At 51.6% G+C, this 25,494-nt stretch overlaps 1 protein-coding gene across 9 annotated transcripts in view; it reads left to right on the top strand.

Moving 5' to 3' along the window:
* RASGRF1 (Ras protein specific guanine nucleotide releasing factor 1) overlaps positions 1 to 25,494 on the top strand; it is a 130,559-nt gene that overhangs the window by 69,798 nt on the left and 35,267 nt on the right. For 3 of the 9 annotated variants that reach the window (XR_010109969.1, XM_003810717.5, XM_063596869.1), the window contains exons 11-21: positions 1,042 to 1,105; positions 3,245 to 3,381; positions 5,744 to 5,826; positions 8,608 to 8,646; positions 14,727 to 14,984; positions 16,972 to 17,345; positions 19,339 to 19,464; positions 21,137 to 21,307; positions 22,225 to 22,331; positions 22,842 to 22,954; positions 25,263 to 25,323. Coding sequence is in view for 5 of the 9 variants with exons in the window: in XM_003810717.5 (XP_003810765.1) it covers positions 1,042 to 1,105; positions 3,245 to 3,381; positions 5,744 to 5,826; positions 8,608 to 8,646; positions 14,727 to 14,984; positions 16,972 to 17,345; positions 19,339 to 19,464; positions 21,137 to 21,307; positions 22,225 to 22,331; positions 22,842 to 22,954; positions 25,263 to 25,323 (1,533 nt within the window). In the remaining 4 variants the exon portion in view is untranslated. The remainder of the gene's footprint in view (positions 1 to 1,041; positions 1,106 to 3,244; positions 3,382 to 5,743; positions 5,827 to 8,607; positions 8,647 to 14,726; positions 14,985 to 16,971; positions 17,346 to 19,338; positions 19,465 to 21,136; positions 21,308 to 22,224; positions 22,332 to 22,841; positions 22,955 to 25,262; positions 25,324 to 25,494) is intronic. The other 6 variants (XR_010109970.1, XM_055098999.2, XR_010109972.1 and 3 more) reach the window with 3 other exon arrangements.

Raw genomic sequence — 25,494 nt, 5'->3', positions numbered from 1 at the left:
GGGCATTTCAGGGGTTTGCAGTCAAGATGTCAGCTGGGGCTGCAGTGTTCCGAAGGTTCAACTGGGGCCGGGGTATCCTTTTCCAAGATGATATGCCTCCATGGCTGTTGGCTGGAGGCCTCAGTTCCTCATTCATAGACCTCTCCCCACAACATGCCAGTTGGTGTCCCCCAGAACAGGTGATGCAAGAGACAGCAAGAGAGCAAGCAGGAGAATGTGGTCTCCAAAGTGGCACACCATCACTTCTGATTTATTCTTTTAATTAGATGTAAGCCACTAAGTCCAGCTCACACTCAAGAGGAAGGGAATTAGGCTTTGCCTTTTGAAAAGAAAAATGTGAAAGAATTTGTGAACATGTCTTACAACCACCACAGCTGTGGCCACTCTTATTTCTCACTACAATGTTAAGGGACCTCCTACCCAAGAGATGCTCCCACACTCATGGATGGGAGGCATTTTTCCAGGTATTCCTAATAATTAAAATAAGTAACTGACCAGGACTGGGATCGGGCCCTTGAGGCTCTCTCCAGACTCACTGCTAACTTGCCAGGGGACCTTGAACAAGACATGCAACTTCTCTGTCTTCATTTCTTCACCTGTAAAATGAGAATTACAATACCCATAAGACCAGCCTCTGTCTTCCTGTGGGTAACCTGATAGCTTTGGCCTAAAACGGGGGATTTCAAACCTCTGCAGATTTAGGGCTATGAAGCGATGCCCTGGAGCTGCTGTGGAAGCAAGAAGGGGCCAAGCAGGCCAGGTTCTGTCCGCTCCACCCATGGCCAGAACTCAACCTTGGTTTGGGGAAGGCCTCTCTGAGACAATCTCCTTTGACCCACTTCATTGAGCTTCTTATATGAAGATAAAGTCCTTCCACTGAAAAAGCAAAATACCCACTTGGCATATAATATATCCATCCATACATCTGTGTGTATACATGGATGCTCCTTGTTAAAGTCCCCTCCAACCCTATCATCCAGGGACTCCTAAACCAGCATATCTACCCCTCAATCCAAAGCAGCCCCTGCTGCTCTTTTTCAGAATGGAGTCATATCCCTCATTGACTGCACTTTATTGGAGGAGCCAGAAAGCACGGAGGAGGAAGGTGAGTGTGAAAGCTGCATGTGTGCATGTGTGTGCTTGCACAGATACACACACGCTCACTCCTAAAGGTTGGGCCAGGCATTAGTTTCTTTGGGAGGAATGGAGGATGCTGAAGTGCGGAGGGGAGGTCCACACATGCCCTCATGCACACACCCTGTTCAGTCCCTGCTACAGCTGGGCTTTGCTCCCCTTGTACTTCCAATAAGGTGTGGAGAGGCCAGAGCCTGAGGCTTTAAAGAAAGAGCTCCCAGCCCGGCAGGTGATGACCCTGATCCACCTTCCTGGTTCGTTCCAAGCTCCCTGGGCTGCTGGACCAGTTGGCACTGTTAGGTTTTGGGGTCACAGCATCTCAGTGAGCACCCCTCATTCACACACCTGTGTGTGACATGCACAAGGGCTCTTGGGGCCATATGCTGGAAGCCAGGGACACACCCAGCCCTATCTCTGTCCTGCAGTGGAAAAGGAAAGAATGTGCAGGGGCCACTGACAGAGGGATTGCAGGGCTGAGGGTCCTGAGAGAGAGAACCATGCCCTAGCAGGGGCCAGGAGGGGAGGCAAGACCTCGGTGAGAAGGGGCTGAACAACTCAAATGGGGCTGAATGGGGAAGTGTGCGGAGGGCAGAGTCCTTGGTCCTGTGATGTTTGATGGGATTTATCTCCCAAGGCATCAGAATTGGAGGTGGGGTCATTATTCAGATTAGGGGGTGGGATCACTACTCTCTCTTGATTGGGCCAAAGTTGGCACTCATCTCCCTTCTTCACTGACCCCAAGCCAAGACCCTCAGAGATGTCTCTGGATGCCCTGCCCTGTGGGGACACCAGCAGGACCCGTGCTCTTTTCCCTCCTCAGAATGGGCCTCCTGGGGTGGGCTGTGTCTGAAGCACCTCAGCATCACAGGCCCAGCATGGCATGGGGATGGGCATGGGCCTGGAGGTTGCCACACACACACTTGGCAAACACACACACACACACACACGCCCTCATGCACGCACCCTGTTCAGCCCCTGTTACCACTGGGTTCTGCTCCCCTCATGCCCTTCCAATAAGGGCCAAATCAAGTGGTTCCCCAAGGGAAGAATAAACGAGGAGACAGCTTACCTGGAGCCTTCCTACCAGTGCAGCCTTCTTTCATCTTGGCCACAGCAGGTCCACAGGAAAACCCAGGCTCAAGTGGCACTGTCAGGCCCCAAAACTCTTTACCCTCCTAGGCCCAGGGAGGTGGGAGCATGGCCACAAGCGTTCCCCACCTGAAACACACCCACACACAGGCACCCACTTCTCAGAGACTCCAGCACAGTCCCAGGAGAATGGGCTCCCCCGTGCCCAGCAAGGACTCCTAAAATTCTCAGGTGTCAGAACTGGAAGGGACAGGAACCTCAGAGAAATCAAGTCCCACTCCTGTTGCACAGGAGGACATCTGAAGCCCAGAGGGGGAAGGAAACCACCTCAACATCACACAGCCATAGAGCTTTGGAGCAAAGCAGAACCAAAGCAGGCCCTTTACACCATGAACCCATTCAGTGCACCCCCAATTAATGTGAGTGCATTGAAAAGAATCTTGAAGCTGTGGTTTTAGTTTTTCGAAATAAACAGCTTTCAAGACTTCAAGGGACTTTCAGGTTAAGAGCAGTAACAAAAATACCTAGAATTCACTTTTGCTTTGGGGAGCTCTAAACTGAACTAAATGGCCAGCCCAATCCATAAAAGTTTAAGATCTTGAAGTTCCTCATTTGGCCCCAGAACCACCTTGGGGTAGCAGGAGGGCCTGGCTGAGAGGCCCATTCTAGCCCTGCCCTGGCTTGGCCACCACCCTGCTGGGAGCCTTGGGCAAGTCCTCGCCCGCGACCTCACCTCCATTGGTGTAATGAGGGCAGAGGGCAGACTGTGATTCCTTAAAGGCTCTCCTGCTCTGAATCCGGAACTGCCCCTGAGTGGTTGTAAGCTAGGTCTTAGTTCTTCCATCTTTGAAATGGGGATTTCCCACTTAGGAAAATAATATTCTGAAAGTAGCAGCAATTGGCCTGGTGCCTTACCAACGCAGAGCCTCCACCGGTACGTACGACAGGGACCACTAAAACATTTTCCACCTGAAAAGGCGTCCACATTCATGCTGCTAACTTTATGTTTTACAACTGGAAGCCAAAGGATCCGGCCAAGACATAGATCACTTGGATTTTAAAATCGGGGTGGAGCCAAAGGATTCCCCGCCCTTTACGGTCATCCTAGTGGCCTCGTCCAGACAGGAGAAGGCAGCGTGGACCAGTGACATCAGCCAGGTGAGTAGCGTCACCTGTTCCTGAAAGCGAGTGGTCCCTTCATGCCTAACCAGGTCAGGGGTTTGGCTGGTGGCAGGTAGGGGGTGGGGGTGGTGGAGTAGCTGCACTGTTCTACAGAGAAAGATGCAAGAATCTTCCAAGTCCACAGCCCTACCCAAAGCTGAGCTCAGCTAGTCCATCCCGTTTGTAGTCCCCTGGGTCACCTTGAAAGTGTGGTCTGGAAACCCCTCTTGCATCTGTATCACCTAGCAAGATGATTTTAAAAACTTCAGTTTCCTGGACCCTTCCCTCCCCTTTCCCCACTATCCTGCAGACCTACAGATCTAAATTGTTGGCATGTGACCTGTAAATCCGCATTTTAGTACATGCCCCAGGTCATTGATACGCACAGAAAAGTCTGAACATATTACATGTAATAATGTTCACAGCGAGAGAACAGTGTCCCTGAAAGCCAAGGGTAGCTTCTTCAGTGAGTCGGGGCAGCTACCTAAGATCAAACCCAGCCTCAATTATGCACACGGAAGATTTAGTTTTGCTTTGGCCTGCTGTAAGCATTAGGGTCATTCACCCTATTTGGAGCATTAAGCAGGACGCACAGACTTTTCCAGGCACCAGTGAGCAGACCCAGAGTGCCCATGGGTGCCTAAAGTACAAGGGGTGAGACTTGAGTCTATAAAGAGGCTGTCAGCAGCACCGGGGTTTAGGCCCCAGGACAGGCCCCTCCCTGAGCCCAGCAAGGGCCTGTGATGGGTCAGGGATGTGCCATCCCAGCAGCTGGGAGCCTTGGCCATCCTCTCTGCAGGGTGGGGTGGTAGGAGAGCAGCCAACAGCAGAAGGGGAGGGAGGTTGGTGGCCCCCCATGGTCTAGAGGGTTGCAGGAGGCCTGTGCCTGTAGGAACTGAAAGGGCAGGGCAGCATCTTCGTGGGACCTAGGACAGCTTCCCTTGCTCGCTCCCCACCTTCTTGGTTTTGTGCGCCTTCCAGGCTCCCCTGACTGCCGCTGCCAGCCTTCCTTCTGGCCCACCTGCCCATCTCGCAGTCCCAGAGGAGTAAGGCTGGTGGGATGATGCATGGCAGGTGCCTGTTCTGAGTCTTCCCACATGTCTTCAAAACACCCAGAAAGCCCTAGAGAAAACTACAGACCCTGAGCTTTGCCCTTTCACATCCCCAGTGAGCCACAGCCGTCAAAGGCCTGGGGCTGCTTGCCCGGAGGGTGCCCACCAGGCCTCTGCCCTCCTGGCAGCCGTTGTGGATGCCAGTGAAGGGGTCAAGGTGGGAGTCCTCTGGCCCCTTCCCCAAGCCCTCCTGCCTCCATAACACTCTGAGCCCATGGCCAAGTCTTCTTTGTTTTGGAGTTGCTGGTAGAACCAAACCTAGAGAGATTGTCAGATGGGTGGGAGAAGTGGGGCTGAGAAATGCAAATGACAGGAGCCTCCCTCTTTGGGGTCGTGGCCTTGCCCAGAAGTCTGGGCCTGGGAGCTCCACCACCCACTGTGCCAGCTCTCAGCTGCCACTTCCCAATGACTTTGACACCCTCCTCCCTGCAACACACACATTCTCAAAACCAGAAGATTCTGTGATGTGCCACCAAGTCTTCCCTATCGCTATGCCAAGAAGAAACCCTCTCATGGCAGAAATGTGAAGACCCAGGGCAGGGGACAGTGCAGGGGAAAAGAGGCAGCTCCCCCAAGAGATGCAGTTTTTATTTTTGTTTGGGCGGGTACTTCCTATTCAAAGCAAAATTTGGATTTTGAATATTTTTGGAGGCCGAGTGAAATGTACAATCATCTGTGCCCCTCCCGCCAGCAGCCTTGCCTTCTCCAGGGCCCCACACCCATGGACTCTTCATATGGAAAACCATCCACAGCATCCAAGTGTTGGCACTGTGGTGGTCAGAGGACAGAGAGAACAGTTCAGCACCCTCGTGCAGTGGCGCAGAGGCCCTGCTGGGCTGGCCTCCCAGGAGAGAGATCCCACATCACCATGGATCTGATCTTGTCCTTGACACTGGACCCCAGAGGTCAGCAACAGAATGGTCAGTGTCAGATGCATTCATTTTGCATCCCAGTGGTTATCTGTAATCAACCCAGTGAGGTAGAAGTCATTATCCCCACTTTGCATATAATGAAACTAAGACTTGAGGTCAAGTAAGTTCCCCAAGGTCATTCAACTGAGACTTGACTTCCAGCCAAAGTCTAAAGGATGCGCCACGCTGACCCTGCCTTTGCCAAGACAATGCCCTTGAAGCTTGAGGACCCTGTATCAGACTGAGGCATGTGAACTTTACAGTTGGCAGAGCTCCTGGTGGGCCTGGGTCCAGGAATGGAGAGCTCTGACCCTGGGGTCCTCTCTCTGATTCCAGTGTGTGGATAACATCCGATGCAATGGGCTCATGATGAACGCATTTGAAGAAAATTCCAAGGTCACTGTGCCGCAGATGATCAAGTAAGTGCCCTTAACCCCATCTTGACCAGGCAGCATTCCAGAGACTGAGTACCACAAGGTGACAGCCAGGACACTGGGATGAGCCAGCTACTGGGGTTCAGAGATGCTGGGCTTTGTCTTTGGGGGTGTTTTGGATGTTTTCTTGTTTGTTTGTTTTGAGTTGGGTGATTGCTATTTGGATGATTGCTTTGGCTAATTTTTTTGTGTTTTTTTTTTAATTTTTTATTTCCATAGGTTTTGTGGAACAGGTGATATTTGGTTACATGAGTAAGTTCTTTAGTGGTGGTTTGTGAGATTTTGGTGCACCCGTCACCCCAGCAGTATACACTGAACCCCAATTTGTAGTCTTTTTTTTGTTTTGTTTTGTTTTGTTTGTTTGTTTGTTTGTTTTTTGAGACCAAGTCTTGCTCTGTCACCCAGGCTGGAGTACAGTGGTGCAATCTCAGCTCACTGCAACCTCTGCCTCCCGGGTTCAAATAATTCTCCTGCCTCAGCCTCCTGAGTAGGTGGAACTACAGGCGTGTGCCACCATGCCTGGCTAATGTTTTGTATTTTTAGTAGAGACAGGGTTTCACCATGTTAGCCAGTATGGTCTCAATCTCCTGACCATCTCGTGATCTGCCTGCCTCAGCCTCCCAAAGTGCTGGGATTACAGGTGTGAGCCACCGCCTCCGGCCCCAATTTGTAGTCTTTTATCCCTCACCCCCTTCCTACCCTTTCCCCCTGAGTCCCCAAAGTCCACTGTGTCATTCTTATGCCTTTGCATCCTCATATCTTAGGTCCCACTTATGAATGAGAACATACAATGTTTGGTGTTCCATTCCTGAGTTATTTCACTTAGAATAATAGTCTGGTCCTATCCAGGTTTCTGTGAATGCCATTAATTCATTCCCTTTTATGGCCAAGTAGTATTCCATCATATAAATATAACACAATTTCTTTATCCACTCATTGATTGATGGACATTTGGGTTAGTTCCACATTTTTGCGAATTGTGCTGCTATAAACATGCATGAGCAAGGATCTTTTTTGCGTAATGACTTCTTTTACTCTGGGCAGATACCCAGTAGTGGGGTTGCTGGATCAAATGGTAGTTCCACTTTTCCTTCTTTAAGGAATCTCCACACTGATTTCCATAGTGGTTGTGCTAGTTTTCATTCCCACCAGCAGTGTAGAAGGGTTACAGAAGTCTTACCTTTTCACCACATCCATGCCAACATCTATTTTTAAAAATTTTTTTTATTATGGTGCTTTGGCTTAGTTTTGTTATGGTTCATCTGTTTTGTACATGTGGATTATTTTTGTATTAGGCTGTTTAAAATATAACATTTAGGAATGAAACTTTATGTACTCTTTTTTAATAACTATTTTTCTCTTCCTAATTAAAAAATGAATATATAGAACATTTCAAAAACCAGAAAAACCAAAACACAGGCTCCAGGACCACTGTGTTTGTTTGAACAATCCCCAGAGACAATGTCCTACTAAACGCAGCTCTCCAAGCCCTGGGTAATATAGCCTCCCTCACCTGCACCAGGCACAATTCTCTTGCAGTCACCTGCACGCCTAACCCCCTCACCACACCCTCCTTCCTGCCCCAACCCTGGAGCCCACTGGCTCTCTGGCCTCCATTCCCACCTCTGAATTCTGAGCCTGCCTTGCTCACCTGGTGCACGCTAGGACTCTGCTCCCACCTGGGCCATGTTGCTGTTGCCAGAACAATCATCTGGGTAACCCAGGCCCGTTTGCTACTTCACATACATGCTCTGGGGAACTGCAGATGTAATGCGTTTAATGCAGAATATGATTTAATGTGTGAAATCTTTTGTTTCCACTCGCCACCACTCTGAAGTCAAGTCTGATGAAGTGAGCCCTTTATGAACCTACTGTGTGCCAGGAGCTAGCCGAGGCAGTTTCAGGTCCACCAAGTCTTTAAGCCTCTGCACAAGTTGATAAGGAATTATTCCCCTCATGACTACATCACTGAACAGGTGGTGGGGTACAGCAGAAAAGTCTGGCCTTGAAGGCAACAGCCCTGGTCTCCAGCCCTAGCTTTGTGTGTGACCCTCGTCCCCAGCCCCAGCTTTGTGTGTAAACCTGGTCCCCAGCCCTAGATTTGTGTGTGAATATGGACAAGTTGCTTAACCTTTCTGAGCTTGGGTTTCTCACATTGTAAATGGGGAACATGATAATACCTATCTACCTACTTCCTAGATCCATTTCAATAATCCAATAAAACTCACAGCTGGAATTACCATTATATGTTTAGTGAGTACCCACTCAATTACCATTATATGTTTAGTGAGTACCCACTCATGCTCTGGAAAGGGTGCCCATTGAGACAGCAAAAGGAGCAGATGAACTTTGGGAGGCCGAGGTGGGTGGATCACTTAAGGTCAGGAGTCCAAGACCAGCCTGACCAACATGGTGAAACCTCGTCTCTACTAAAAATACAAAAATTAGCCAGGCCTGGTGGCATGTGCCTGTAATCCCAGCTACTCAGAAGGCTGAGGCGAGAGCATCACTTGAGCCTAGGAGGCAGAGGTTGCAGTGAGCCGAGACCTCACCACTGCACTCCAGCCTGGGTGACAGAGTGAAACTCTGTCTCAAAAAAAAGAGAGAGTGTGGATGAAACAAAAATAAAATTAAAATCACCTATGAAAGAAAAAAATAATAAAATTTTGAACAATGATGGTGATAAAGTGAATGGAATGTCCAGATTAAACTTACACCTTCAAGGACCCATCTGCTTACCAATCTAAAGCCTGGTTTTCTTCACAGGAGGACCAGGGAGGGGACCAGGGAAGCAGAAATGAGCAGGTGGGGTCTCCGTCCTCGGGAAATTCATCGTTTAGTGAGAGAGAGAGAGACATAGAGAGATTATTAGAAAGCAGTGTAGTGCATGCTGTAAAATGGAATCTGTGTAATCCAGGCGAGGTCCAGAAGATGAGTGATAGATCTACCTGGCACAGTTGAGGATGGTTTCTTATGGAATGGGACATTAAAGCTGGCCTCGAAGGACCAGTTGGAGTTTGCTAGACGACTGAGGGGGAAGGGCATTCTGGGAAGAGGGAACAGCATGAACATAGGTTCAGAGGCAAAAAAGTGCACGGTGTTTGGGGAGAGTGCAGGGTCGAGGAGAGTGATGTCATGTAGGCAATGACCTTGATGCAATTGTGGTCTCCAGGTACACTACCAGACAAACTATTCTAGAGGCTTTGGAACAGATTCATAGGCTAAGTTAAGATGCTTCATTACGGCATCTAATGTATCAATTTTTTTTTTTTTCTTTGAGACAGGGTCTCGCTCTGTCACCCAGGCTGGAGTGCAGTGGTGTGATCTCGGCTCACTGCAGCCTCTACCTCCTGGGCTCAAGTGTTCCTCCCACCTCAGCCTCCCAAGTAGCTGGGACTACAGGCATGCACCACCACACCTGGCTAATAGTGTATCAATTACAAACACATAGCAAGACACCAGGGAAAGGCGATGAGATAGCTGGTTAGGCTAGTGTGTGTGCAGATGGGAGGACCACACTGCCTGCATCCTGCTGACACAGTGTTTCTTTGTCCCACCTCTCTCCCTGCCACATCAGCCTTCACTGCTGATGGAGTGAAGTTTGAACCAAGGAGCCCATGCAATGGAAAGCACTTGGGCCAATGGCACAGACTTGCCCTCTCTCTGGTATAGGGGCGAGTGCCTGGCCACAGCTGTAGCCATCAGTTCACCTGGAGAACAGCTACACCTTTCTCTGCATTCTTGGGCAGGGGACACAGAGGGTCAGAATAGCCATTGCCAATGGGTGGCTGACTTAAGACCTAATAAATATTGAATGTCCCATATGCCTCATGAATATTAAGCATAGCATCAATATTTGGCTATTTAGTGCCTTTGGTCCCTCTGTCCCTTCCTATGTTCAGCATGTAGGTGCTCTCCTTGGTATACTGTGTCTAGTATAAATCTTCTGTACTTAGCTTCATCTGTCTTCCTTATTTAATTCTCTTATTTTTATGGCCCAATTTGACTTTCTTAAATAATACAGCGATCCACATGACATAATGAAAGATGGGGCTGGCGGTGGGCAAGGGTCAGATCACGGTAACGCGACCGGCAAGGAGTGGGGCTTTATTCTGTAGGTGATAGGGCCAAACCCAGGGGAGTGGCAGGCTCCCCACTGCCAGCCACTCTTATGGGGAGAGTGGGGAGTGGATAGCCTAGCTGGAGAAAGGTGCAGGGGTGATAGGTGGGAAGTTGGGGGTATTCCTTCCATATGTCTCCCAAAACGTGCTGAGTTTCTGGCACAGTTCCCTGTTCTCAGACTGAGTCAAGAGCATCCTGATTTTGGGTTTGCAAGACAAAGGTATACGCCCCACGTGTCCCGAGTACTCCCACCAGCCCCTAACATGATGCATCCAGGCCTTCCCGCAGCAGCTCTATGGATGGATGTAGCGGTCAGCATCTCGGGTCAGCCACCAGCAACCCAAAACTGAAAAGTCTCCTTCCACCTGCCAGGCTCCTGGGGCTGAGGCTCTGCCCCAACATGTGACCTCAAGAGCAGGTAGACTCAAGGTGGGGGCACTCTCCCTGGGAAAAAAGAAAGAGAAAGTCCTTTTCCCTTCAGGCAACGCCTGTCATTGATGCCTGGGAGACAGGAATACCACTTGGAGCATTCATCAAGAAGTGTTGAAAGATCAGAGAGAAGCAAATCTGAATTTCCACTGAGAAAATGTTCACATTGTAAGGCACTGAATACACTTTCTAGCAGGGATAGCAAGTATCTGGCACTCAAGCCAGTCATCTCCCATCCAGAGCCCCTGGCAGACATTGCTAATGGATCACAGCACTCTCTTGTGTTGAGTCTGGAAGCACAGCTCTGGGCCACTGCTACCAGTCTGCCTACTTTAATGCACTCTCCCATTTTGCAGACAGGGAAGCTGAAGTCCAGGATAGTTCTACAGAATATTGGAAATATTGCCGGGTGCGGTGACTCAAGCCTGTAATCCCGGCACTTTGGGAGGCTGAGGCAGGCAGATCAATTGAGGTCAGGAGGTCGAGACCAGCCTGGCCAACACAGTGAAAACCCATCTCTACTAAAAATACAAAAAATTAGCTGGTCATTGTGGTGCATGCCTGTAATCCCAGCTACTCAGGAGTCTGAGGCAGGAGAATTGCTTGAGCCCCAGAGGTGGAGGTTGCCATGAGCTGACATTGTGCCACTGCCCTCCAGACTGGGCGACAGAGTGAGTGAGACTCTATCTCAAAAAAAAAAAAACAAACAAACAAAACAAAACAAAACAAAACAAAAAACAAAGAGGCTGGGTGCAGTGGCTCACTCCTGTAATCCCAGCACTTTGGGAGGCCAAGGTGGGCAGGTCACAAGGTCAGGAGTTCCAGACCAGCCTGGGCAACACAGTGAAACCCCGTCTCTACTAAAACACAAAAAATTAGCTGGGTGTGGTGGTGGGCACCTGTAATCTCAGCTACTCAGGAGGCTGAGGCAGGAGAATCACTTGAACCCGGGAGGCGGAGGTTGCAGTGAGCCAAGATCGCACCACTGCACTCCAGCCTGGGCAACAGCGCGGGAGTCCATCTCAATTAAAAAGAAAAAAAAAAAAGAATATTGGAATTGCCAGAGGCACTGGAACCAACAGTGATTGTGAGGTTTAAAACAGCAAAGGAAAGGAAAAGGAAGGAGTAGAGAATGCAGGGGCTTTTCTTCACTTTCTCTTCCCCTTCCGGTGGCAGGAGCCCACAGAGAAGGTGCTAGAAGCAAACCCTTGCCAGAGGGGTCAGATGATCCCTATTTGGATGCCAGGTCTGGGCTGGATGCTTTGGGATCCGTGACATGGGAGTAGCTGTACTCTCCCTCTGAAACATGCAGCCCAGTGGGAATGACTTGGCTTCATTTGAGAGACAGTTCCTGAGCCCCTTCAGCCTCCAGGGCTGGACGTAGCCCTTACTCGATGTTGCTGTCCCAGGCACTTCCTCCAGCCCAGTATTTCTTTTATTATTGCTTCTTCACAGTTTCTCACCTTCCTTTTGAGACTTTTAGTGTTGACTAAAGGAAAAATGATCAAGCTTTTAAAGAATTCAGGTTTGTTTTCTTCAGAAGCCTTCCTGAGGACTGTAGACGGAGGCCAGCAGCCCGGGAGCCACCCTTCTGTGAGGTCCTATCAGATATCAGCACAGTGTTTCAGCCCACTGCTTAAATGCAGATGGGGGGTTCAGCACCTGCAGAATCACATCAGACTTGCTGAGAAGTGACACTGAAGCAGAATCACCTCAAGGTTTGGGCCTGAGAGTGCGTCTGGTTAGAGATGACAGGGGCATCATCACTAACCTTATCAGACGTCATATTATGTTTGGGAAAGGCAAGGACGAGGGTCATTTATCTTGTAGGGAGAATAGAGACTCAGGCAAGAGACCTGGGAGGCCGTGTGCTCTGGCCTTCTTTGTCCTCAAAGCATCTTTCCGGAGCGATGCACATCGTCACAGAGTCAGGGGCCTTGTGGAGTCATGCCAGCAAGCAGAAATGAGCAGGCGTGGCTTCTCTCGTTTGCTACTTTGTCTCACGGTAGTGAGAGGTCCCCTCTCTGTCCGCTCTGTGTTGCTTCCATTTTCTGTCATTTCAACCTCTTTGTCCTTCTCTGAGTTCTAGGGGACTTTCTCAAATGTGTTTAATAGACCACTCAGATTTTCTGAGTGTCCGATCTGCCATTTGCTGCATCCGTCCCAGCCTTCAATTTAGCACTCTTGTTTTTCATGTCAAGGAAATCCTTCTGACCTTGGATTACTCCCTCTTCATGGTTGCTTCTCGAGGTCCCATAGATGCAGTGTATACTTTCCTGAATCTTGGTGGAAACCAAATCAGGAGTTTTCTAAAATGTTTTGTGTCTTGCAGCAAAGCTAACTTAGAAGGCAGCATTTCCTCGGTTTCTTTGGAATGGTCTCTTTTTGAACTGCAGTATCTTTACGGGCCCTGTGCTTTTCCCATATTGTTCTCATCCTAAAAAGAAATCCCACTGCCCTGCTCATTGAAGGCACTCGATAAAGTTTATTTATTTCAAATCCCAAGAATGCTTCCAAAGAAAAGTATTTAAGAAAGACAGTGTGAAAGGGATGCTATGTCCATTTGCTCACTTCCTCTGAGCACTATCTGCACTCCTAGGTAGAAGATACCCTCGAAAGAACAGGTGAGCCAGGTGCGGTGGCTCACGCCTGTAATCCCAGCACTCTGGGAGGCCAAGGCAGGTGGATCAAGAGGTCAAGAGTTTGAGACCAGCCTGGCCAACATGGTGAAACCCCATCTCTACTAAGAATACAAAAATTAGCTGGGCGTGGTGGCGCATGCCTGTAATCCCAGCTACTCGGGAGGCTGAGGCAGGAGAATCACTTGAATCGTGGAGGCAGAGGCACTCCAGCTTGGGTGACAGAGCAAGACTGCATCTCAAAAAACAGAAAAAAAAAAAAGAAAAACTAGATAGTCTGGGCACAGTGGCTCACACTTGTCACACTTTGGGAGGCCAAGGCAGGAGGATTGCTTGAGCCCTGGAATTCGAGACCAGCCTGGGCAACATGGTGAAACCATGTCTCTACCAAAAAATACAAAAATTAGCGAGGCATAGTGGCATGTACCTGTAATCCCAGCTACTGGGGAGGGTAAGGCAGGAGGATCACTTGAGCCCAGGAGAGCAAGGCTGCAGTGAGCCATGATCACACCACCGCACTGCACTCCACCCTGAGCAAATGAGACCTTATCTCATAAAAAAAAAAAAAAAAAAAAAAAAAAAAACTAGATACGGCCATCAGCATGTAAGTAATAAGGACAAACAAAAAATAAAGAAGTAAATAAAAAGAAATGAGCACTATATTTGATTCTAAGATTCTTGGTAGTCAAAACAAAAAGTAAAACATGATTACAAAGACTCACAATGTCCAAAAAATGAAAACCCAGAGTTGCCCAAGAGTCCTAATAGCTCCCATTGGATGACCAATAAAACACGATTCCAGTGGTGTAAGCACCAGAGGGTGCTGTGTGGTACAGCAGCCTTCAGGGCCACTGGTTCCCACTATGCCCTGTAGAGGCTGCTGACCTCAAGTTCACAAGCAGCTGAAACAAGACCCCTGCAAGTTCACCCCATCTTAGCCCCTTTGTTCTGGCTAACTGCACTGGACACCTGTCCTCACATCTTGGCAGCTGCTAGCAGATCAAATAGACCACATTTTGTTTTTCCATGTATCAGCTGATGGACACCTGGGTAGTTTCCACTTTGGGGCTATTACAAATAATGCTGCTAAGAACATTCATGTACACATATTTTTTTTTGAGGCAGAGTCTCGCTGTGTCACCCAGGCTGGAGGGCAATGTCACAGTCTCGGCTCACTGCAACCTCCACCTCCCGGGTTCAAGCGATTCTTGTGCCTCAGCCTCCCTAGTAACTGGTATTACAGGTATGGGCCACCACACCTAGCTAACTTTTGTATTTTTACGAGAGACAGGGTTTCGCCATGTTGCCCAGGCTGGTCTTGAGCTCCTGACCTCAAGTGATCCTCCCACCTCAGCCTCCCAAAGTGCTGGGATTACAGGCGTGAGCCACTGCACCCCATCCACATACACATTTGTGTAAACAGAGTTCCTTACATCTTGTGAACTCAACAACAAATGTTTTTCAATTTGTGATACTTCTCCAGTATTTCTAGGGGTTTTATAATGGAGAGTTTTTAGGATATTGGGAAAAAGAAGTTGTAGCCCTCCTTCAGTGTCACCCTTCCCAAGCTTGTTCTCTTAGTAAGACCATCCTGTGTTGTCAGTGTGTGGGGGAAGCAGTGATGAGCAGGCCTGGTGGGTGCCATTCAGATGCCTTTAGACCCACTTCACCTCTGCATCCCTCCTCCCCTCTCAGGTCCGACGCCTCCTTATATTGTGATGATGTTGACATTCGCTTCAGCAAAACCATGAACTCCTGCAAAGTGCTGCAGATCCGCTACGCCAGTGTGGAGCGGCTGCTGGAGAGGCTGACGGACCTGCGCTTCCTGAGCATCGACTTCCTCAACACCTTCCTGCACTCCTACCGCGTCTTCACCACCGCCATCGTGGTCCTGGACAAGCTCATTACCATCTACAAGAAGCCTATCAGTGCCATTCCTGCCAGGTGGCTGAGGTGCCCTCCTCCTCCCATGCCCGGAGAGCTTCCAAGCCTTGGAGGAAAACTGAGCTTGCACGGGGCCGGGGGGTGACCTGGAAGGTCCCTGGAGGAGCAGCAGTAACGTGCTGGGGTGCTGCGGGACACACACCGCCACCGCCCCCTCTCCCCAGGAACCAAGCCTCCCTCTGCAGAGAGGCAGGGACAGCTCACCTGCCTGGTGCTACTGCTCAGTCTCAGCTTCTTCCATCTCCACCTGCCAGGATCCTGGGGTGTGGAGGGTGCTCTCACCTCTTAGCCCCGCTCCTGGAAGCACAGGGTCCCACCGTCACCAAAGGACAGTGCTTCCTTTGGTGAAAAAAGAGAAAGGAAATGAGGAGGGGAAGGAGGACAGAAGGAGAGAGGGAGAGGGAGAAAGAAAAATAAAGGGAGAGAGGAAGGAAGGAAGGGAGGGAGGGAGGGAGAAAGGACTCTTACCCCTGCTTTGCTTAGACCACCTCCTACTCTGAGAAATGATGGAGCCCTTTTTGGCCTACTTGAGGTGAGTCAACATAAGGAGTGCAGGCCACCTTAGCCTTTGCTTCCCAAAAGTCATGGGGCAATGAAGGACTTGGCCAAGGCTGCCCAGCAGTAGGCCAAGTTCAGGGATTGGCTGAGGCCCCTAATGGACCTCACTGCATCCAGGAATGGTAGGTGATTATCTTTTCCGAGAGGCCACCTACCCAGATCCCAGTTGTGGACAGCCCATCCCAGCCCTCAGAGGCTCAGAGGCTCTCTGAGTGCCCTGCCCCAAAACACCCTAGGCAAGACATTATGCCAGAGCCTCAGCTCTAGGGCTGCCTGGAGCAGAGCTCCTGAATCACACTGGCTCCCCAGGGCTCCCCAGGAACCTCACCATTCCTCCCCCAATCCACACCTCGGCTGCCAGAGCAACGCAACGACCCAGAATACACCCGTTCCCTCTTCTGTTCCCTCCTCCTGCCCCCACCTCAGGCCTCACTGGGGCAGGGTACATCTTGCCTCTCTGCCCTGAACTTCTGAAACCTCAAGGATCAGCTTCCCAGGGCTCTGAGAAAACAGAAGCAAACATCCCATCCAGGATGGATTTACCCCCTAAAAGTCACTGAGATCATTCCCAGGGGCCCAGCAGACAGTGTCCTTCCTTTCCCAGCAGCAGTGCCCTGCAGAACAAAGAGGCTGGTTCAGAGCCAGCTCTCAGCCCTATGGCCTTGGCTGAGTCCCTTAACCTCTCTGAGACTCAGTTTCCTACCTGTGACATTCCTGCAGTTATCCTGTAGGAATAAGAGTGCCTACGTCCTGGGGCAACAGTGAGGGTTAAAAGATAAATCCTATCCTGTGTGCAACGTGGAGCAGACAGCCTCGATGAGACAAGCTATGGTTTGCAATGTTCTGGATGTATAACCTGTTTCCAGCCTGGCCTGAGGTGGAACCCTGTCATGAGGATGGTAGGGGCCACTTTCAGCTTCCCATCCCCCTAAGTTTGCATATAGGGCTGCTCAAGCCCCAAAGCAGGTGGAAAGGACCCTGGGTTTAGAGTAGGAGGCATCAGATGAGTCATTTCCTGTCTCTGAGCCTCAGCTTCCTCATTCCACAAAACATGCCTGAGGACCTCTCTAAGGATGAGGCCAGAGAGTGTAGGCGGGAGCAGGCCCTGTGTGGGATGGAGGGGGTTTTGCACAGTCCGCAGCTCAGGGGACCCTTAGCACTTCAGGTCAGACGCTGCAGCTGCTGCCCTGATGGGGTGGGGGGCGGAGCATAGAAGCCCCAGATCCTCTGCCCAAACCATCCAGAGCAGGACCCTCAGCCCCAGGCCATTTAATCGCATTGTCCCTGCTCAGAGGATCAGCTCAGGTTTGGGTTTCAGGGATCCTAAGAATGATGGAGCCGTTGCTGCCACTCCGAGCCCCACGGGAGACGGCCCTCAGGCCTAGGCGGGCAGGCAGGCCTACGCTAACTGTCATTTTCACCCCCGCCCTCCCCACAGGTCGCTGGAGCTCCTGTTTGCCAGTGGCCAGAACAATAAGCTCCTGTACGGTGAACCCCCCAAGTCCCCGCGCGCCACCCGCAAGTTCTCCTCGCCGCCACCTCTGTCCATCACCAAGACATCGTCACCGAGCCGCCGGCGGAAGCTCTCCCTGAACATCCCCATCATCACCGGCGGCAAGGCCCTGGACCTGGCCGCCCTCAGCTGCAACTCCAATGGCTACACCAGCATGTACTCGGCCATGTCGCCCTTCAGCAAGGCCACGCTGGACACCAGCAAGCTCTATGTGTCCAGCAGCTTCACCAACAAGATTCCAGATGAGGGCGATACGACCCCTGAGAAGCCCGAAGACCCTTCGGCGCTCAGCAAGCAGAGTGAGTGGCCATGCCGTCGGAGCTGCCCCCCCAGCCTCCCAGCCCCACTGAGGCTCAGCCTGGCCCAGCAAGGCCTCAGGGCTGCTCTTCCTGCTCCCATGGGGAAGGAAGGGAGAGGCTTGGGGGTCCCACCAGGCAGATCGTGGAAGCAGCACAGAGTCTGGGCGGTGCAGAGAGGAAGCCGTATGTGGGAGCCCAGGCTGCGGGGGGAGGCAGGCAGAAATTCCCAGGGCATCGCCACACTTTAGATGAGTCAGTTCCCATCACGAGCAATTTAGGCATCCCTCTGCCCTGACCACAGCATCCTACGGCATCCCTGTGTTTGTCCATGTCTGCAGAGGACAGGGCCTGGGCCAGGCCCATTCAGGGCCCGGGAGAGAAGAGGTCGTCAGCAGCTCCTGCCCCCTGGGATTCAGTCTGTCTGAGGATCCAGACCAGACACTGAAATGTGGACACCTGATACGAATGGCATGTGTCAGGAGGATGCTCTAGGGGCACAGAGGGTTGGGGTGGGAACACCATTAGGGGCGTCATAGAAGGCTTCCCGGAAGAACTGTTCGATCTCAATTTTTACCAAGAGGAAAGGAGAACATTCTAGACCATGGGAACAGGATGGGAATGACTGAGGAGCAAGAAAAGGCCTTGTGTGTTTCGGGGACAGCTGGACGCCAGGCAGACCTGGAATGCTGAGTGTGAGACAGGCTGGAGCCTCCCTACTCTCAGGGTTTCTCCTGACTGTTCTAAAAGTGTCAGGTCTGGTTCTGATTTAGATCCGAACAGGCCACATCTTGGGTGCCACAAGCATTGTCTTGGTTAGCACATGAGAGCACGTGCACACACGCACGCACCCACGTGCAACCAGGGGCTGGTCAGACGCCCCAGGCTTTGAGGAGGAGGCCTTTGAAGAGGGAAGGATTTCTCTCCTCTGAGCTGGCAAGAGGGAAGGCAGAGGGCACCCCCAGCAGAGGGCACAGCTGGGGCGAGATAAATCCTCCGCCAGGCTCCATACCAAGTAACACTCACCGTGGCACATGCAGTTAATGGGTGATGCATGCAGCTGAAAGTCAGTCACCAAGGAAATGGCCTGCCAGAAATTTCATAATTTCACATTCTGAAATGTAACGCAAGGCAGTCCTGAGAAGTCATCTGGTACCAGGCTTCTTGACTGGTGATCCAGGAGCCCATGAATCTAATTATGTGCCAAACTGTGTGTGTGTGTATATGTGTGTATGTGTATTTGTTATGTATAAATGTGTGTGCGTGTGCATGTGCCTGTGGACATTCTTGTCTAAAGAGAAGACCTGTGGCTTTTGTGTTCTCAAGGTCAGATGCAACTACATCCACTTTCTACATGGGTAAACTGAGGCCCAGAGCAGTTAAGAGTTTCTGACCAAGACCTCACTTTGCCAGACCTAGGCTTTTAATATAATTCATCAGCCTCCCCAGGGTGTGTGGACCAGGAGTCTCCCAAGATTAGGAAGCCTCTATAATCAATTGTCCAAGACAGGACATTTTAAGAGTGACCAGGGGCATGGGGCAATAGGTTAAAAGCAGAGGAAAACTGGAGCGCATGGTCACCTTAACTAATAAGCTTCACCAAAAAAAAAAAGAGAGATCGTGTAACTCAAAGTGTGGTCCGTGGACCAACCACATGGCCATCACCTGGAACCTGTTAGAAATGCAGACTCTCAGGCCCTGCCTGAGACCCCTGAATCAGAATTTGCATTCTGACAAGATCCCCAGGTGTGTCTGGTAAGGTTTGAGAAGCCCTGGTGGAGCAAAAGCCACCTTGGAGATCGACAGTGCTCATTAGCAAGAGAAAGGTTCTGATGAGTCCTGCGGGAAACAAAGCTGTTAAACTTTCTTCAGCGGCTGTATCCCAAGTTTACTCTGTTTTGCCTCAGTAAATTATAGACATAAATTTTAAAATCAAATATTTAAAATTTAAAATTAAAATTGAGAAAAGTAAAATTATTTATTTCTTTTCTCCCAGGCTCAGAAGTCTCCATGAGAGAGGAGTCAGATATTGATCAAAACCAGAGTGATGATGGTGATACTGAAACATCACCAACTAAATCTCCAACAACACCCAAATCAGTCAAAAGCAAAAATTCTTCAGGTACAATGCACCAATTCAAAACCACAAATAGATTTCCAGTTTGGGAGAGGGCAGTAGGTCAAGTCGAGTCAAGGCAAGTGGGTGTCATCCCTTATGCTTTATGAGTGACTCCTAAGAGCAGTAACTTTTCTGATATTTCATAACCCACCCACCACCACCACCCCCCCACCACCCCAAGGGAAGGGGCTGTGGGCACTGGAACATTGGCTGGGTAGATCCTGCTCTTCAACTCAACCAAGTCACTCTCCCAACTTCAAACAAGACTGCCTTGAGCCTACCCAGCACAGGTGGGCAGGGAGGCTCAGCATCTAGGGCTCATTCATGGAAGATCCTGGTTCAGAAGGTGCTTCCTGAACTGAGTGTCAGGCTCTGCACAGACCCCTTTCATCATCTTGACAACTTTGCAAAAAGGCTAGGAGTTTCAGATAAGGGGAAAGACTCCAAGAGGCGGTGACATTGCTCACCCGCAGTCTCAGACTCCTGATCCTGAAGGATCCTTGAGAAGCAGTCTTGGTCTCCGGTTTTCATAAAGCCCTTTCCCCTACACAAGGGGGCTGTGAGATACCCAACGGTGAGAGAGAGCTCCCAGGGGACCCACCTCCCAGGCAGCCCCTCCCCACACAGCTTTCTCCAATGTCCCTGCTCTCACATGCAAAGGGCCGCCTGCAGCCTGAACTCCCCACTATCCAGGCTTTCAAAAGAAACCCAATAGGTAACAGGGTCACCGAGCTTTAGAGAGAAACTGCCTGGACATACTGCAGCCCTGCCACAGCTGCTCAGACACACAGAAACAGAGCTCATGGAGAGCCAAATTTCAGAAATAAGCTTTGAGTCCTTAAAATAAATCATGTGCCTCACAGCATTAAATACTGCTATTTTGTCTTCAGTAGTCTGGATTGCTTTCCAGAGACAAGATGAAACCAAAGGTTTCAAGAGTAGGTTTCTCCTATCATTACTACTAAAAATTATGATTATGATTATTATTATTATTACTAATAGCAATGATATTCCATGGCATTTATATAACTTTTCACCTAACACAAAGTACTTTCATCTATGTTATTGCCTTTAATCTTTATATCCACCTTTTGAAGCTTTATCCCTATTATTCAAAGGAGACTACTGAAACCCAGAGGGGTTAAATGACTTACCCAAGGTCACACAGCTAGTAGGGGGTAGGGGAGAATTTCAACTCAGGTGGCTGGACTCCAAGAGCCATCCTCTCTCCATCCCACTGTGCCCAAGAGCCCATCAGTATGAATTGTTATGGATGTCAGACATTGGACAGGTTATGTGTTAATCCCAAGTAGACTGAGAGGGTAAGAAAACTCATGATGCTGCCCTCAGGCAGGCCTGTGCCCTGCTGGACCTGAGAGGTGAAGGGGTTGAGAGCTGCAGAAAGATGGATGGGTGACTGGAGACCTTTTTCAGAAGCAGGAGTGTGCTCCCCAACCTGGGACAGCCCTGAGGGTGTTGTGGTGTGACTCTCCCCAGAGCTTCTAACACAGAGAGAGACACACACACACACCAGCACCACCCGACGTGCCCTGGTACCCTGAAGACACAGCCTGCTGGCTCTTAAGGCTGGTCTAGCCTCGGGACCCCTGGTTTTCTAACAGCCTGAGGAGTTGGGACTGGGGACAGCTGAGGGTTGGTTCCCTCCTCTCTGCAGAGTTCCCGCTCTTTTCCTATAACAATGGAGTCGTCATGACCTCCTGTCGTGAACTGGACAATAACCGCAGTGCCTTGTCGGCCGCCTCTGCCTTTGCCATAGCAACCGCGGGGGCCAACGAGGGCACCCCAAACAAGGAGAAGTACCGGAGGATGTCCTTAGCCAGTGCAGGTATGTGGGGTGGTCTCCACTCACAGGGTCCTCCCCATGGTCAGCCCCAGTGGCAGGTGATAGCAGCCATGGTCCCAGGGACTTGCTCTGCTGTGGGTGTTTAAGGTGTGCTAAGGATGGCACAGGTGGGTCCTGTTAAAGCACCCACCCTCGGGGAGCTCCCTGCTTCAATTGACTACAGTCACTCACTGGACACGAAGCTTCCTGAATCATTATTTTGGCTTGGGCACCGCCTTCCACTTGTGGAGGTGCTGGGTCACAACCCCCACCTCTCTGCACTGGTTGGGGCTCTGCACACACCCAGGGCCTGAACCCCACACCTAGAGCCAGGGCCACTGCACATCTAGGGCACAGCGTGCCCTGCACCCTCCTCTTCCAGCTGCCAGCTGAATGCCATCCATCCTACCCCCAAACTTCCATCCTGCAGGCCTTTGCTAGTGCTGACCCTCCTGCCTGGAGGCCCCTTCCTTCCCACCCATCGCCCTTTGCTACTTGGCCAGCTTCTACTCGACATAAAGCCCATTGCCCATGGGAACCTCTGTCCCGCCATGCTCCCACCTCCCACTTCTGCATCCTTGATCCTGCAGCAGAGACTGGAATAGGGGCCCCCTTGAGCTCTGTTCCCTGGGGAGGCCCTGCGTGGCTCTGTCTTGGGAGGCTGCCTGAACCTTCCAGCAGCTCTTGAAAGATGGAGAGGTCTGGAAGAGGCTGGGCATGCATGGACCGTGTTGACTGAGGAGCCATGACATCTGTGCTATTGGTCAGACACTAGTTGTTAAACATGTTATTATCCCCCTGCCCATGACCCCCTCACTCACCCCAGCTCAGCCAGATCCGAGAGGCAAATCCAGACTAGTGTCAAGCTCTGTTTCTTGTCCTCACCTGTCCTCTCTCCCCTCTGCCACGCATGCTGCCAGGGTTTCCCCCAGACCAGAGGAATGGAGACAAGGAGTTTGTGATCCGCAGAGCAGCCACCAATCGTGTCTTGAACGTGCTCCGCCACTGGGTGTCCAAGCACTCTCAGGTGGGTGGGAGCCCTCCCTGGGCAGGCTGCTGGGGACCACCAGGCAATGGCCCCAGGAACCAGCTGCCTTCCAAAAGCAGCTGCGGGCAGAGTGAGCTGATGGCTGGCAGTGGGGCAGCAGAAGGGAGGGAGCTCAAATGTGCCACCCTGATGTTCCCGGAGGACTGCTCAGATTCCCTAGGAGGGAACAAAGGACATGGAAGGGACAATGGGCCTCTGTCTATCCACCCTGCCTGTAGCAGGGGTACAGGTAGGTTTGTGCCTCCCTGGCCCAGGGGTGCAGCCAGTTGAAGGATGGGCTTTGATCTGGTTCCAGTGCCTTTATCTAAGATTCTCTAGGCCTGGAGAGCCTCTCATGCCCTGCCAGGAAGCCAACAGAAAGGAAATGAGGCAGGTCAGCCTGCCCTGGGCAGAATAGAAACTGGAGCTCCTTCCTCTGACCTGGGCCCAGACCACTGCAGAGCAGCTCAAAAACAGTAACCAGAGCCACCCATCACACCTTCCCGGCAGGACTTTGAGACCAACGATGAGCTCAAATGCAAGGTGATCGGCTTCCTGGAAGAAGTCATGCACGACCCGGAGCTCCTGACCCAGGAGCGGAAGGCTGCAGCCAACATCATCAGGTAAAGGCAGTACCTGGTTCCTGGCTCAGAACTGCCTGCTGGGACAGGAGCCCTGCCTTCTGCCTCCATGTGGGCTGGTCAGAGGCCCGGGAGGTGAAGAGCACCCTTGTCAAGGACAGCCCCAAGTAGGAGTGCTGGGGTAGAGGTGAGCTCTTGGGGGCAGGCTCAGGGCTGGGTAGTCTATTTGTCCTTTCCTCTCTCCCCACCCTGCGCCAGACCTTGATCTCTTCAAAGCAAGAACCCAGCACACTTCTCCATGTGTGTCCACAGCTGCTAACCCCTGTCTAGCCTGTGCCATCCAATATGGTAGGCACTAGCTACATAAGGCTATTTAAATCTTTTTTTTTTTTTTTTTTTTTTTGAGGCGAAGTCTCGCTCTTGTCACCCAGGCTAGAATGCAGTGGTGTGATCTTGGCTCACTGTAACCTCCACCTCCCAGGTTCAAGCGATTCTCCTGCCTCAGCCTCCCCAGTAGCTGGTATTATAGGCACCTGCCGCCATGCCCAGCTAATTTTTTTTGTATTTTTAGTAGAGACGGGGTTTCACCATGTTGGCCAGGCTGGTCTCGGTCTCCTGACCTCAGGCGATCTGCCCGCCTCGGCCTCCCAAAGTGCTGGGATTACAGGCATGAGCCACTGTGCCCGGCCTTGGCTATTTAAATCTTAACAAAAATTAAATAAAATTTAAAGTTCAGTTCCTCAGTGACATGAGCCCAGCAGCCTCAGCTTCACCCCCGACATGTGGCTAGCAGTCCCTGCATTGGACAGTACAGGGTGTAGGATGCTGCCACCACTGCAGAGATCTATTAAACAGTGCTGGCGAGGCCTGATTTGTAGGTGCTCAGGGAGTGTCTGTTGAATTGAATTCAGTTAAGTTGTTTATCCCCAAACCCATGCTTGTCCTCTCCTGGTGGAGGTCAGGGTCAGGCAGCCCGATGTCTGAGCTTCTCAGCCAGTGACTCATGTGACCTGGGCAAGTCCCCGCTCTGAGCCTCATCCATAAAATGGGTGAACAATACCCGCTTCAAGGCTGGGATGTCACTTTTACAGGCTGTTCAGTGGGTGGCGGGCACCTACCGACTCAGCCTGTCTGCTCCCAGCCCAGCCCAGGTGTGAGGGCTTGGGCCCTGGCCTTTCCTCCTCACCTCTTTCCTGGCCCCAGCCTCCCCAGACTTTCCCCCAAGTCCTGCCTGTGACCAGAGTGCCCAGACTTCCTCCCCAGCCAGGCTATGGAGGCCCCATGCTGGGGCCCATTCTTCCCTCAGGCTCACAGTCCTAAAATCTCTTTCAGGCTTCCACATCTTCAGTACAGAGGCCAGAGTGTGTGCACACATGCGCACACACACACACGCACACACACACAGCCGCCACTCGTGGTCCTCCCAGGAGGCCTTAGGAGTGTGCGGAGCCCCCCACCGAGCATATTGATCAAAGCCACCCTCGGAGGGGAGCCTGTTCCCTGGGTGCGATGAAAGAGCAGGCTCTGGAGTTGGCAGCCCTGGTTTGGAGCGTGGGCCCACCATGCTCCAGCTGCGGGACCCCACCATGCTCCAGCTGCGGGACCCCAGGTGAGGCAGTTCCCTGAGGGGCCGTTTCCTCAGCTGTAAGATATACACGACAATGCCTTCTGCCAGGCTGATCCAGAGAGCCACTCCCTGCAGCCCCGGCAGGCCTGCAGACCCCTGACTGTCCCCACACAGCCCAGGCCTGGCTCTCCAGTGTCCACAGCCTCTGTTGGTACTCACCAGCTGTGGCTCTGAGCCCATCACTGTGAGCGTGCGGCACTTTGGCCTGACTTTGAGGCTCTACCCTCATTCCCCACCGTGTGTACCACTCTCCTCTGCTCTCCCAACTCCATCCTCGCAGTCCCTCCTCTGGGCCTGTGGCTGCCATGCTGCTGCCTCCCCGCTCCCTGTGCTTCCTTCCTGTCATGCATCCTGTCATCCATGTGCTCGCAGGAGCGCCTGCTGAATGTCCAGTCCTGTGCTGGCACCGGAGCTATGGGGCTGAATCAGACACCGTCCCTCCCTCGAGGGCTCCCTGCCTGAGGTGACAGAAAGGCCATTCCCACCCAGCCAGATGCAGGAAGACCAGGGGCTGAGAGGGCCCCAGAAGGGGAACTCCCACAGCCAGGAGCGCCAGGACCATCAGGAGGAAGAGTGAAGGAGGAAGGGGAAAGGGTGCTCCTGGCAATGGGGATGACGAGGACAGAGGGGCGTAAGAGCAGAGGCCGTGTGGGGCTGTCCGAGCTGGGGAGGGGCTGCTGCGAAGTGAAGTGGGGCTCACCGTGCCTTCTCGCTCCTGCCTAGGACTCTGACCCAGGAGGACCCAGGTGACAACCAGATCACGCTGGAGGAGATCACGCAGATGGTGAGCTGGGCCTGCCCTCTTGCTTTCCAAGGCTTTCCTCCCCGTCCTCCTGCCCAGGACCCCTGACCCAGCACAGGCATCACCCGTATTCATTTTCTGTGGCTGTTGTGAAAAAATACCACAAACTGGGTGGCTTAAAACAACAGGAATGGGCTGAGCGCAGTGGCTCAT

Source organism: Pan paniscus, chromosome 16 (genome assembly GCF_029289425.2).
Source record: "Pan paniscus chromosome 16, NHGRI_mPanPan1-v2.0_pri, whole genome shotgun sequence".
NCBI lineage: Eukaryota > Metazoa > Chordata > Mammalia > Primates > Hominidae > Pan > Pan paniscus.
Note: the sequence above shows the minus strand (reverse complement) of the source record. Positions and strands in the feature narration are given on the sequence as shown.